This window comes from Symphodus melops (genome assembly GCF_947650265.1).
Source record: "Symphodus melops genome assembly, chromosome: 17".
Taxonomy (NCBI): Eukaryota; Metazoa; Chordata; class Actinopteri; order Labriformes; family Labridae; genus Symphodus; species Symphodus melops.
Genome location: NC_136707.1, coordinates 11,014,730 through 11,029,239, shown reverse-complemented (window position 1 = coordinate 11,029,239; position 14,510 = coordinate 11,014,730). Strand labels below are relative to the sequence as shown.

General features: G+C 40.2%; 1 protein-coding gene across 7 annotated transcripts in view; it reads right to left on the bottom strand.

Moving 5' to 3' along the window:
* Positions 1 to 14,510, bottom strand: part of caskin1 (CASK interacting protein 1) — an 88,756-nt gene extending 74,246 nt beyond the window's left edge. For 4 of the 7 annotated variants that reach the window (XM_079365519.1, XM_079365521.1, XM_079365520.1 and 1 more), the window contains exon 1: positions 13,635 to 14,509. In XM_079365519.1, coding sequence (XP_079221645.1) covers positions 13,635 to 13,728 — 94 coding nt within the window. In that variant the 5' untranslated portion in view covers positions 13,729 to 14,509. Of the gene's footprint in view, positions 1 to 13,634 lie in introns of all 7 variants that reach the window. The other 3 variants (XM_079365517.1, XM_079365518.1, XM_079365523.1) reach the window with 2 other exon arrangements.

The following is a 14,510-nucleotide window of genomic DNA, read 5'->3' as shown; positions in this document are numbered from 1 at the left end:
ATAGATAGATAGATAGATAGATAGATAGATAGATGTGTGTTTGTGTTCGTCACATGTCTTAGCGTGAGGTTTGAATACACTTAGCAGACAAACAAAGATGTTTTAGTTTAAATCAAGGGAACTGTGACAGAAAAACACCAAGGGCAAGATTCCGAGTGAGCACGTCTTTCCATTTTCTCCACATCACTTTATCCCTTCTGCTTGATTTGTTCCTTTCTCCGTTCCCATTCTTTTGACGAGTGAGGATGTAGGCTTCACACTTAACATGCTCAAGTTTCCCAGCTGCTCTGAGGATTGGGCTCAGATGGTCCTGAATGTCCTCAAGTCACAAGTTCAGTGATCATCTCTCTCCCCATCAGGCTCCACGCATATTTTAGAGGAGTTCCTGGAAAATAAATCTGACCCAGACATCCCCACACATGAGAGGCTTCTTCACAAGGCAGAGAGATGACACAGACTGTGAGGTGGAAATATTTCAGTCAGGTGAAGTAGAGGCCTTCTTTGAACCACAGGTACTGTATATGCTACCGACATGTGCGGCTCTACATTCTGCAAGCACAAAGCAGTTCAGAAATGTTATATAAAGTTATCAAAGTTAATATATGTAAGAAAAGGTAGAAAAGGGGGGAAAGTAGGCTGTCATGTCTAACTCTTCTGATTTACAGAAATATTGGATCATATTTCACCAAAGAAAACTTGAGGATTGCATTTGGAACAAAACCAAGTTATTTCAGAAAAAAATGGTTCAAATAAGATTATCTCAAGATATTCAGGTTCTAATAAACCCAATTCAATTTGATGAACATTTGGATTTAAAACGGATACTGAATGTTTGAAAATGACAGAATGAAATCCAGCAAAGTTTCCAGTGACCTCTTCATCCCTTTCTCTCCGAAAAGCCACCAAAGAGAAGATGTACAGTTAATTGATGGAAAAAATAAAAATAAAATAATCACTGAAGTCAAACATTTGGATAATTATGATTATTCTGTCTGCCTGATAAGAAGACTGATATATAACATTTACGATTAATAAATAATCAGTCTTCTGCTTTACAAACGGAATCCCCAGCCTTTCAGTAACATCACAGGTTCACAGCGCTTTAAACTCAGGCTGAAATAAATGCTGAATTTTCACATTCACATTAGCTGTGGTACACACATGCATGCACACACACACACACACACACACACGCACACGCACACGCACACGCACACACACTCACACAAACCAGCAACCTGTAAGTGCATGTCTTCAAAGGTCAGATACTTTACAGGACCTATTGCAAATCTGCATCTGTGTGGGCAGCAATCCAACACCAAACATCTGTTCAACCACTGGCTCACACATGTGCAATCTATATATGCACACACACACACACACATACACACACACACATACACACGCGCGCCAACACATTTAGTCCAGACTCAACATCTGCCCTGTCTCTGGTCGCTGGCTCCTTTGTAAGGATGCACAACAGTTTAATGGTTAGAGCGACACGGCCGTGCAGATATTTTGTCACTCCACATGTTGATGTTACAGAAGCATTCATGGACAGCTATCTCTTAAGACTGATGAGTCTGTCTCCAGGGAAAGCATTTCACAAAAACGTCATGAAAACATCTACAGTTTTTCTCAGTCAAAATCAAAAACAAAAGATCAAGGACGGAGGGAACAGATTGGAAACTGTGTTAACCCCTCTTATGTGAGATGACATTTTTTTTAAAGTATAATCACAAATCTACTTAACAGTAACCGAGCTTAACATCCAAGGCTGACGACACATTATCTACGACTTTATTTTGTTTGGTAAATATGAATGATTTTTGAGTACATGCTGACATTTCTCTATCAGCTCTGTCACACTATTTACTGGACTTATAATAACATCAGACATATTTAAATTGCATTGCCTAATCCTGAACATTGAAGTTCCCCCCGGGCATGGTTAGAGGTTGTTGTTTTTTAAAATCACTGCAACGAATGCTTATTTATGTCGAACATATTTTCAGTTGAAGTTTATCTTTAAAATTCAACAATTCCTAAAAAAATAAAATAAATCAGCATATTGTCCCTGAAGGACATGTATAATGTGCATTTCTGCAAATTGTTAAATAATTTCACGACACTGAGCTATATATTAATGTTTAAGGGATTCTGAGCATTAGAAGTACAGGCGTGAGAGAGCCTGTGTGGAGCATTAGAAGTACAGGAATGAGAGAGCCTGTGTGGAGCGGCAGTAAATGAAAACAGACGCTTTTCTTTTTTCTTTTTTCGAACGTTAGTTATTATCAACGTACTTTCATAGACACAAAAATTTGACATTAACCTCATCAGAAAACTAGTTACATCCGATTTCACACATCAAAAACAAAAGACTATAATTAACCTTACGTTCACTTCTTTCTTAAACAAGAAACCGTCACAAAAATTACCAGACATTTTAATGGTAAATCTGTCACCATTTTCACTGCAACCTCCAAAGAGACCTGCTGAAGGGAAGCTTGAAACTCACAGCAGTTGTGACTCAGGGGAAAGAGGTTAAGCACACAGGCAATAACTTATCTAGAAGTGTTAGGTTAATGTTCAGGGTCAGTTGGAAAGAAATGAAACTCTAAAAGTATTCATATTGGACCTAAGGGTGTGTCAGTGTTTCACACATTTTCCCAAGCCTTGAATCCTCACCCAAACTGTGTCACAGCCCTTTTTTAGCGGCCACTCACATAACAAGAGTCCCAGCATTCATTCAGAAAGTCCCAAGGCGATGCTAAATGTATTCACTGTGGGAGCAGGGCGGAACATTTCTAAGAGCTTCTCATGTAGAGTACAGTAAAGACCTTGTCTGGACCATGTTAGTGTAAGTATAGGAGTGCAGTCAGATCAGTCCATAATTTCCTGCCTTTATTAGTCAAACATGTATTTGAAGCAGTAAGAATATTGTGTTGCAAAATCAGGCTGCAAGAGGAAAAGTCCTGCAATGCAACCTAAAAGCACAGCCACGCTCTGCAGCAGCTCAGTTAGACACACACACACACACACACACACACACACACACACACACACACACACACACACACACACACACACACACACACACACACACATGCATACACACATCTATTAGTTACATACAATTTAGAGAGGCTCCAACACTGGGCTGCCTGATGTTTCTTCTTTCTGTACTTATTTGTCTTCTTCATATCTTTGATATTTAAAGGTCCCATATTATGCCCTTTTTTGTGTCTACTAAAGTACATTCACCATTGCTAATGTAGGAAAAAAGTGTCTGTTTTCATCTGCTGCCGCTCCATGCACATTACATGTGGCTATTGTCACTGCTAACAGGAGGACGTAGGAGAAGCTGCGTTTTGCCGGACTTTGAATTTTTGCCAAAAGATGTGCCTAAACAAACATGAACAAGACGCCTGGAAAACACACTCAAGAGCATATACAACCAGAAAAAGCACAACATGGGATCTTTAAACCTCGTCTACGAGAGACTGTCCTTACATTTAAGCTGTAGTGTGTGTGTGTGTGTGTGTGTGTGTGTGTGTGTCTGTGTGTGTGTGATTGTGAGAGGGCCTTATGATTTTTGTTCATGTCTGTAATGACCGCCTTAAACTTCAATAATTATTAAACTAACTGATAATGGAAATTCCTACAGTCTGTACCTCTCTGTGCCAGTCCTCTGATTGTTGGGACGTGTGTGTGTGTGTGTGTGTGTGTGTGTGTGTGTGTGTGTGTGTGTTAAGCCAGTACAGCAGGTGCTTAACGCCACCTCTTTAATAGGGACTGTTTGAGCTAAGGAGGTCCCACTCTGCAGCCCTTCTCATTTTGTGGGTGGTCTTTCCAGACCAATTACTCCCTTCCCTTGTCATTTGTTAATCTGCACTGCAGCTACAACAGAACAGAACAGAATCTAATAGAATAGAAACAAGTGGCTGAGCTGTCAAATGTTGGTTGAGGTTTTTATTGGTATGTGCTCTTCAGGGTTTTTTTTTCGTTTTATTTAAGTGGATTGTTTTGTTTGTTCTTGTTGCTGAATGTGTTCAATACTTGAGTCCCAGACCGATTTTCCCAACTACGTGAGTTCTGTGTTACATTTTGGTGTAGTTGGCTCTAAACTCATTGTTGGCTGGATGTAAGTTTCATCTGAACGAGTAGAGCAAAATGTTTTTAAATGTTTGATGACATGGTGAGTTTATTTTATGACTTCATTCTGTAGTTATCTTACATATTGCTAATCTATCTATCTATCTATCTATCTATCTATCTATCTATCTATCTATCTATCTATCTATCTATCTATCTATCTATCTATCTATCTATCTATCTATCTATCTATCTATCTATCTATCTATCTATCTATCTATCTATCTATCTATCTATCTATCTATCTATCTATCTATCTATCTATCTATCTATCTATCTATCTATCTATCTACATTGAAAATGTTTTTGATACAAGCATTTTGATAATTGGTTAATAACAACAGCCAACACCTTGAATCTACAGTGACATCACTGTGTTACTGTGTTATTGGGCAGCAGAAATGATCTCTGCTCATAGAAAACCAAAGCAGGAGCACAAAACAAAATGACAATATTAACCTCCCCCATCCTCAAGTTATCTCACCTTTCAAAGTGTAACTTAACTCTGCATTATTTCTCTGCTGGTGCTACATCTTAAATGTTAGTAGTAGACTGTTTGTCACACATTATTCTTCTTTTGACAGACGGCATGTTTTTTATTTTATTTGTGCCAGCTTTTTCGGCTCCTTCTTAATAATCACCTCCACCTCCTTCTCACCGTTTCCATTCCCTCTCCTTACAATTGCTGTTCTTTAACTCCCTTTCCTTTGCTCTCCTCATCTTCACCTTTTCCTCAGTGTTTTCCCTGCCGTTTTTCTTTTCTCAAATTTTTTGTCCAGTTCTTTGTTTTTTTCTTCTCCATATTCCTTCAGTTTTTTCCTTTTTTCACCTGTCCATTTTTTTCCTTTTCTTACTTGCCTCCATCCTCGAGCTTTGCCCCTCCTCCCATTCCATCACCTTTTCCGCTTTCTGAACTTTCCACTGACCCATTAAACTATGTGGATGTTATTTTTGGTGCAGTGTATCGTGCAGATGAGTAAGCCTGTGTGTGTGTGTGTGTGTGTGTGTGTGTGTGTGTAAGAGATGGAGAACGAGAAACATAATGTTTGCATAGCAGTCTGCAATAAAAATGAAGTGGACATATTGCTGTTCAGCTCTTTTTCATCACCTTGTTCCCTTGTTCGCTCTTTCATCATATTCAGCCTGTAATCTCCCCTCCCCCATCCATCCCACCTGCTCATCAGACAAAAATGATCCCCTCCTCTTTCATACGACTCTTCTCTGTTTCTTTTCTGATGTCTATTTTCTTGAGCGCCATTCCCGTTTCAAAAAAAGAAAAACCTATCCCTCCAGCTCTCCTTCCCTGCCCCATATGTTCTGTAATTCAATCACCGAGGCAGTCAGCAGAGAGCTGAGTGATGATGTTTTGGATGAAGTGCAGGGAACTCAGCCCAAAAAGACTCCACTCTCTCAAAAGTATTGTTTCTAATTCCATTTTCGGCATACACCTTAAAATCCACTAAAAAAAGGTTGCATTTTTTTGGTAAGTCTTATTAAACAAAAACAGCTTGAGGTGCAGTTGACTGCTCCCTTTGACTTTTTATTATTGGAGCTTTTCATCAGTTTTTTTCCATTGCTAGATAGATAGATTTACTTCATTGATTCCAAATGGGAAATTGTGGCTTCACAACAGCAGGTTATCAAACATACAATATTAGCAAATAAAGCAATACAATATTAAATACAAAGTAAATAAACAAAAAATATAAAAAAATAAGGATACAAATAAATATATATTGTACATCTAAGATTTAACTGAACATTAGTTTTAGTCTTCGAGTTTCTCTGCTTAACAGAGAAATCCTGCTTGAATTTAAAACCTTTATTTTAACTCCAAGATCACAGCTTGAAAGTGGGGACACAATTAAATGTGAGTAGAAAATTAAAAAAAAACATGAAAAAAGAGAGAACTAACATATCCAGAAAACAGCCAGTTACACAGCTAAACACAAACAGATACAAATAGACGCACAGTTGTCTGTCACTATGGCCTTAGATAAACCCCCATACTCTACCCCTGACACACAGCCATCACTAAAATAATTGTCATACATGTGTGTATTTGTATGGAATGCATATGTAGGCTACATGTGTATATTGTCTTCCTTTTTTATTGGCTCTGTTTATTGCACTGCCTGTAAAGCACTTTGGTCAGCTGAAGCTGTTTTTAAATGTGCTAAGCAAATAAAACTTGACTTGATTCATAGCAAATCACAGCAAGCTCATAGAAAATCCACGTTGGTTTATTTTGGATTATTAACTTGTTTGTGTTTATACGTAATATCGGCATTTTTCTGATTCCTTACAGCTCTGCAAAGCTTTTTAGAATCGTTTAGCTTGTCAGGAATTTCTGCTTTACTAGAAGTTTGAATCTGAACTGAATTGTTTTCAAAAATCGAACCCTAACCCTGCAGCACCAAAGACACTAGGGTTGGGAATGTTTGAGTGTCTCACTATTCAAGTATATTCACTTTCAGTTCTCGGCGTTAAAGGGGACATATTATCCCCCTTTTTGACTTTTTCAAACATCTGTGCTCTGCTTTGGTCCAAATATGACATGAATAAAGCACCAGAGGAGGTTTGTGACCCTGTAGAAACCAGCTCTCTCTTTAAGATTCAATCGGGAGTCTACTGTCAATTCAAAACGATTCTGGATTCTTGATTCAAAGTCTATTTTTGAATCAATACTTCAGGATCTACTCCAGTCATCTGAGAGTGGGCCTGACTTAATTTGTTGCTGCTCCATTTGGCATTCTACTGAGTTAAAGAGCTAGCCTTGTCAGCCTGAGCACTTAGCAGGGAGTGGCTGATTAGCCCCAGAAATTGATGTTTGTAAGTTATAAATTTTAAAATCTCAGAAGATAAGAATCTGAATTTGTAAATAAATAAATTTATATACATAAGTAAGTTTCCCTTATCTCTAAGAGAGATGACTAAAGTTAGAAATATGCTGTAAACAGCACCTGATAAGGGGTGGTGTGGACCAACAGAACTAGAGAGAATGGATCTTGGACTTTTCATCAAGATGAAATATATCAGTACATGATACAGAAATAAAAAAAAGGTATATCAGAGGAAGTTTTTTTTAATATAATAAATAATTTATTAATATCAAGGTGTGCAGTATTATTCACAACTTGTGGAGTGTCACATGTTAGCGCTCCCTTCCTTACCACAATCATATCCAAGATCCCTTCCAGCTGTCTTAAAATAATAAAAAAAAGGACAAAGAAACCCTACTTTGTAGACACTATCTCTTAAAGTCATGAGGCCAGCTCATTAAGGTTGCGAGGAAATATGAGCTTACGCAATTTGGAGCCCTTATGAATGTGACCTGATGCACAATAAAAGAACAATGAGCCTATTCACCAACATTGTCAAATTGTTATGAAGAAGAAAATTCTTAGGTAGAATTAAGAAGCTGTTCTTAAACTGATTTGTCCATACCTATGTATTTAAAAGGATATTTTTCCTAGTCAGTGGAATCTGGTCATTTGTTTCTCATTTGTATAGAAAAACAGCACTACAATGTCCATATACATTATAAGATGGGCACACACACACGTCACACAGAATTGAAAAGAAAAGTAAAAAGATGTCATTCATGCCCAAGTTAAAATGTGAACATGACTGATAGCACTCTGAGTTCTGAATATAAGAAAAACTTGAGCAGTTATAAAATGGAGGTAGAGGTGCTGGAAGTGAAACACAAACATGCTGATTAATTCAATTAAATTTAGTTGCATCAGTAGTGAATATAAAAAATAAACTACACATACACTGGATATCAGTCATTCAAAGAACATCAGAAGAAGAGGTGATAAATGAAAAGAACATAACAGATTTGTCATCAAAATACTGTGTGTTAAGTTCGGTTATATTGTATAACAAGGAAGTATGCCGGGCACACAGGCATAAACAGGATCCTTTAGACATGCACTCAAGGAGAGATGTCAAATTGAGGCTGCACATGATAGAGTGCCCAAACTGTTTAATGCCTTGCTTATAGGCACCTCGGCAGTGATCAGGAAGTGACCTGGCATCTCCCCAGCTACCAGATCAATTCCAGACTTGGTCTGCACCATGACTTGGACTGGTGACCCTCCAGTTCCTAACCCAAGTCCCTACAGTCTGAGCCACTGCCCTCCCTGTTGCAGTTTAGACTTAACGTTGCACAATTAGGGAAACCACAAAAACACAAGAATCTTTGCTGCCAGGTGTTTGTAGATTGTTCTTGTCAGCTAAGAAGACATCACATGTACGATAACTTTAATGAATTATAGCATGCTCTGTGAAGCTGCGTAAGTGATTTTTAAAAGCAAATTTCTTTCTTCACATTTTTTTTATAACAGGTTTAAAATCTTTGTGAATCATTGAATCCTTTAATTAAAACTAAAGAATGAAGAACGGTTTTAATAAAAACAATTATCTATAAACTATTAGCACTATTTTCACTACAGCACATATTACACACTCATGTGCTCATTGTTTTATGGCTATACCTGCAAACCTGAAGCTCCGTCACTGCCTTTCTCACGTTGAAGCTTACAGTGTCAGACAGCACAGTTCACCAACATGAAGACTGTAGCTGACAAGTATGTGAAGCTTCCTCTATGCGTGCCTGCCTCCTCCTTTGTGTATGTGCACTGGTGTGGATGCAATCATCTGCTCTACTCCTCTGCCAGCCTTGCACATCAACACAGAGAGATGGGGGAGAGGGAGACGGGGGGGGGGGGGGGGGTTCTAGAATGGTCCTCGAGCGCTAGCATCTCTCCTGGCTTTAGAGAAAGAAAGAGGAAGGAGGCAGATAGTGTCGTTTCACGCTGTAAGCATATGTCAGTCTCAGAGAGATGGGAGAGTGTGCCAGAGGTTGAATTCCGCAGATGAGACACACACGCAGACAAATGGTTCTCTCCAGCACAAACACACACACACACACACACACACACACACACACACACACACACACACACACATAGCCTTTAATGACACACAATAAACAACCACCAATACAAATAACACTGCCCCCATTGACACACAACGGCCCATTAACAAACACAGACCTCAGGCCAACCTCAAGGTCTGCTCCATGTACACAAACACACCTGACCTCGTCGACGGCCGTGTGCAGAAGGAGACTTGACAGCAAACTGATGATGACTCTCCAGCTGGCAACAGATGTGTCTGCGTGTGTGTGTGTGTGTGTGTGTCTGTCTGTCTGTCTGTCTGTCTGTCTGTCTGTCTGTCTGTCTGTCTGTCTGTCTCTGTCTCTGTCTCTGTCTCTGTCTCGGTGTCTGTGTCTTTAATGCAGGTGAATATGTGCAGAATGTATATCTGGCCTGGGTTGGAGTAAATGAATTGCAGCAGTGCAGGGTGTTTGTCAGACCCCATCAAGCTCACACACACACTCATACACACACACACACACACACACACACACACACACTTACCGAACTGAATCCTACATGCTCCTTCAGATCCATATAGACATTTGTGCACAGACTATTCATCCGATCCTTTACCACCACAAATCACACACACACACACACACACACACACACACACACACACACACACACACACACACACACACACACTCAGCTGCCCTGTCCTGCAAGCTTTATGTTAAATGCCAGATGACAAACAGGGGTGTGTTAACATCAGCCTAGTGTTACACTCCCCTGCTGTTTGTTGGGGACACTCAGCTCCACTCGGTCATTACATCCTGTCTGCTTCTATCCGGCCTGTTTGTTTTCTTTGTTGTTTTTTCGCTGAGAGAATGGACCATGTTCAGCCAGGAGTAATATCAGTGTCCCGCACACACAATGCAGCACTCTGCTTCTTCAAAAACTCAGACGAACCTGGTTTCAGGCACACAAGAAGTTTTCACAGAGCAGGTCTTAAAACACAAAGCAGATTTAGTGGAGCATTCAAAGTCAGTTACTCAAATGATAGAAGGCAGTGCGATGCTGGGAAAGGCTTTGCCCTTTAGAGAGAAGGAGCTAAAGCACAGTTGAGGAAGGCGTGTCCTTGATGCTGTGATTAAACCTTCCATGAGGGCTTGACGGCACTTTTGAAAACACCCAGAAGTGTGAGTTATAGAAGTGATTACCCCAAGATGTGACTATCAAATAATGTAGTCAGCTTGTAATGTGACGATGATGACAAGTGACCGAGTGTTTATTGAGGAGTGATGGCAGCTTGTGTCATTGGATGACAGATGAATGATTGGTTGTGGCATGTACGCTGCTCCATTAAAGATGATGATAATAAGAAACATGATTAGAAACACAAGTCAGGGACAGGTATTCTGGTGGATCAGTTCACTCTCTCTTTCATAAATTTCTCTTTTGAGATTTATTTTGATCATTTGTTTTTTATTTTGTTAGCTGTTTTAATATTCTGTTTAAAGCATGCCTTTTCCCAACAACTGGTTACATGCTCACTACATTCAAGTTCAGAATTTGTTCTCCCTTTCCTTCGAACGACATTGCATTTATCTAAAAACAAATTAACACATCATTATTTGTTTCCTGTCAGTATTTTATTTCTCAACACAAATTCTGAAGGTGCATCTTTAAAAAAACAAACTTGAAACTGTAACGCACAGTATGTAAAATTCGCCACCATGGGGCGCTCTCGATCAAAACAATAAAAAAAAAAAAAGATGATGTCGAGGCTCGCGGGGAATCAAGGGAGTGATTATCACCGCCCCTCCAGGGAAAAATAACTTGAATATGTTTACCCACGAGACGATGTATCCAAGTATAATTTACATGGTGTTTTTATCACATCAGCACATACAGGTAGAGTACGGCAGCTTTTGCAGCAGTCTTTGACGTAAAATCCAGTGTTTCCTTGACAACAATCAACATTTTGTGTCTGTCATGGCGGCTCATCATGGCAGCCGCCAGAAGACACGGACTGTTAACTTACAATTATAAAATGATGGCTTTCTCTGGCTGTGGTAACTGTTGGAAATATCTGACATAATGCAAGTACTCAACAATAAAATACATATAACATAGGTTTAGTCCATTTTTAATCCATCTACATATTTTAACATAAACATTAGCAACCAAATTTGACAAATTTTACCTTTAAATCATACTTGATATTATATGGACTAAATGTGTGTTTATTCACCTGTATTATAAGTGTTGAGCACTCAAATAATAATAATGATATTTCACCAACATTTGAGTATTGAAAATTAAAGATAATAACTATGTTATATATATATATATATATATATTTTTTTTTTATATATATTTTTTTTTTTTAATTAGCCTACTTTTATATTCAAGTATACAGGATAAGGACATTTTAATATTCAAGTAAAGTAAAATAACACCACATTAATAGAGTACTCTGCACTTGTACAAACTCACTATAAATCCCTGGAGTTGTGTTATGAGACACTTTGTAAAAAACGCTCATAAAATCTATTAACTGGTCATCAGGAAGAATCCATGCGTCCTCACACAGCTGACTGTGCTGCATGGTATGTACATTTCTGAATCAAAGAGCACACTTCTCTGTTATTTTGTCCCAGACTTTTCTATAAAGCACAAAAACATGATAGTGACTCGACTGTATTAAATTAGACACATGAATGTTTCCTTCAGGGAGAAAAGCTTATTCAAGCAGCAAAGGACAGGCTGTACGTTACAATGACAAGATTTTTAATTTAACTGATAAGCCGCACATGTTTTCAAGCATTTTCCATTTTCACATGCAGAATTTCATGCTTTAAATTTCATTGCCTGCACTGTGTTTTAAGCTCTTACCTGTCTTCTGTATATGATGCTCTAAACAGCAGTTTAAAAGCCACCGGAATCTGAAGTGCACTTCTCTGTAGCCTAAAGGTCATTTTGTGACAGGCTTTAGTACATAATGTATTCCACTGAGTACCCCAGACACTATTATGGGCTGTACCTGAATTACCCAGACCCTACCAACTCTCTTTTTACAGCAAGGGATGTCTGCATTTGGCTCCAGACCAGTCTGCTGACTATCTTAAATCCCCTGAGTTTCCTGTATTAGCTCTGCTTTACTGTAGCCTTGCAGACTTTATCTCGGCCCCTGCCAGCATGCAGTGCGCCCCACTGATTCCTACAAACTGTTTTGAGGCCATGTGCTGTACTCCATTGAGTCTTGCAGAGTGAGCTTTGCCATCTGCAATGAAGCAGCGTTCAAGTCAGCTCAGCAATACACATGCTCCAAACAGTTATGTATTCTATGTTTTTTAATTTCATGCCAGATACAAGCAAGACATTCCTGAGACATTCTCAGACATTATTCTGAAAGGATGGATGTGGTGTTTCTTTTTAATCATGACACCAGTATTGAACCTACATAACATTCTTTAAGGGATGGGTAAAAGGTGTCTTTTAATTCAAAATGAAATGATTAAGTCTCAGTCATTTTAACTTTACTTACTATTTCTGAACAGAAATTTCAAATGTAATCAGAAAATTATTCCAAGAAACAATATTTAATCCCCCCTTCTACTAGCCACCTGCTGCATGGAAGGCACTAGTCAGATGCTGCAAACCTAAACCTCCCTCACTGGAACCATTTTAGCATTTTGATATTATTTAGAGCCAATCACACGATTGGTGAGCTGGAGCTAATATGGCTGTTAAAATTGATATCTGAATGCATTTCAAAACCCAATTACTCACAGTGACTAGGCATTTCTATTTTATTAATATCTTAAATCACATCTGCAGGAATTGCAATTCCTGCAGCTGTGTCCCTGCAGCATCTGTCCCCGTCTACTGATAACTGTATTAGCTGGTTATTTATCAGCAGAAGTATCAGTGTGGCAGCTTACAGCCTCTACAGAATGATATATCTGCAGCCCTCACTGGCTTCACTCTGTATTGCCCACACATTAGAGTGGGCTGTGGAAGCAAAACATTGTTGGATGCTGTGGTGCTATATTGCCTGCAGAAATTAAACAAGAAGAGAAGCACGAGTCACTCACTTTACACAATCTTTAACCCACCCGTTTATTTTAATGACTAAATAACATGTGATGTGTTTTGTCATTGGAGGTGATGCTGGACCTTTGCTACCACAAGGCCACTGGAATCATCTCTCACTTGTGAAACAGGGTCACACAGATCCCTTGTCAAAAAACACAACTACCTCTCTCCCTTCCTCCCACTCTCTCTTTCTCTGCTGCAGTGCACTCAGACAAGGGGTCTCAAGCTGTCAGTCTCCAATCACACCACTAATCTTCCCTGATACATCCAGATGCATGAAACCCCTCCTCTCTCTCCATCCCGCCCTCTAAATAACACACATACATCCCTGCACACACATTTACATCACCATCAGTTAGGCCTGGTAGCCTGTAACGGTATACGAGAAATAGCCTCACACATTCAAACATTGTAGATTTCATTGGCCCATTGTATTATTGTGTTGTTTGCACCTTTGCAACAGAAAAGGGGGAAAAAATGTCTTACTTGCTTTCCCTGGCCGAGGCCTTTGCAGCAGCTTCTGCACGGTGAGCAGGTCCTCGGTCTTCACCGCCTGCAGCAGTTCCTGGTCCTTCCCCATCTTCCACTCAAAGCTGCTCTATTCCCGCAGCATCCTCCGACACAGCGGCGCTTCAGCCCAGCCTCACCGCGGAGGGTGCGTCCACCGCGGCCAAGAACAGCCTCCCTCCTTCCCCCCTGGTCCCTAACTAGATGAGAGCCCCCTACAGCTCTGGCATGTGATGGGGTGACGAAGGTAGAGAAAGAGATGGTGAGAGGGAGGGATTGACGGAAAGGGATGGAGGGGTATTCTCGGGTTCCCCTCAACTATGTGCAGCGCTCCTAGACGTGCACTAAAACGGGTTTTTATTACGTCGTTCTAGAAACCAGTAAAAGCGCACTGGCGTCGCGTGCGTGATATTTTCACGGTGGAGATGAAAGGGTCTCGTTGTCAAGATTGCTCGGCAATGCTCGCGCTCCTCATCTGGAGGCTGGTCGCTGTCCCTTGCAGCTGCGCTTCACGAAAACGCAACGGAACACAGCGCTGGATCTCGCGGAGGGACGGAGACGTCAAAACGAACTGTCGTAACGAGAAGCCTCGCGGACTCAGACGGCGAATGATCATGCGTTTAGGTTTAAAAATCGGGAGCGCGCGGTGTCTGTATCGCCCGAGGTTGTGCCGCTCTCGTGCTCTGCGTCGTAAACACAATCCAGTGGTGCTGCTGCTGCTGCAGCCATAGCTCCGCGTGCGCTCGGGCTCTGTATTTGGTAATGATTTTCTCCGCGTGGGGGCAGGGGTAGTGAGGGGGGCACGTACACGCGCCCGCGCGCTCTACAGCTGGTCCAGTTCGTACTGCTAAATGG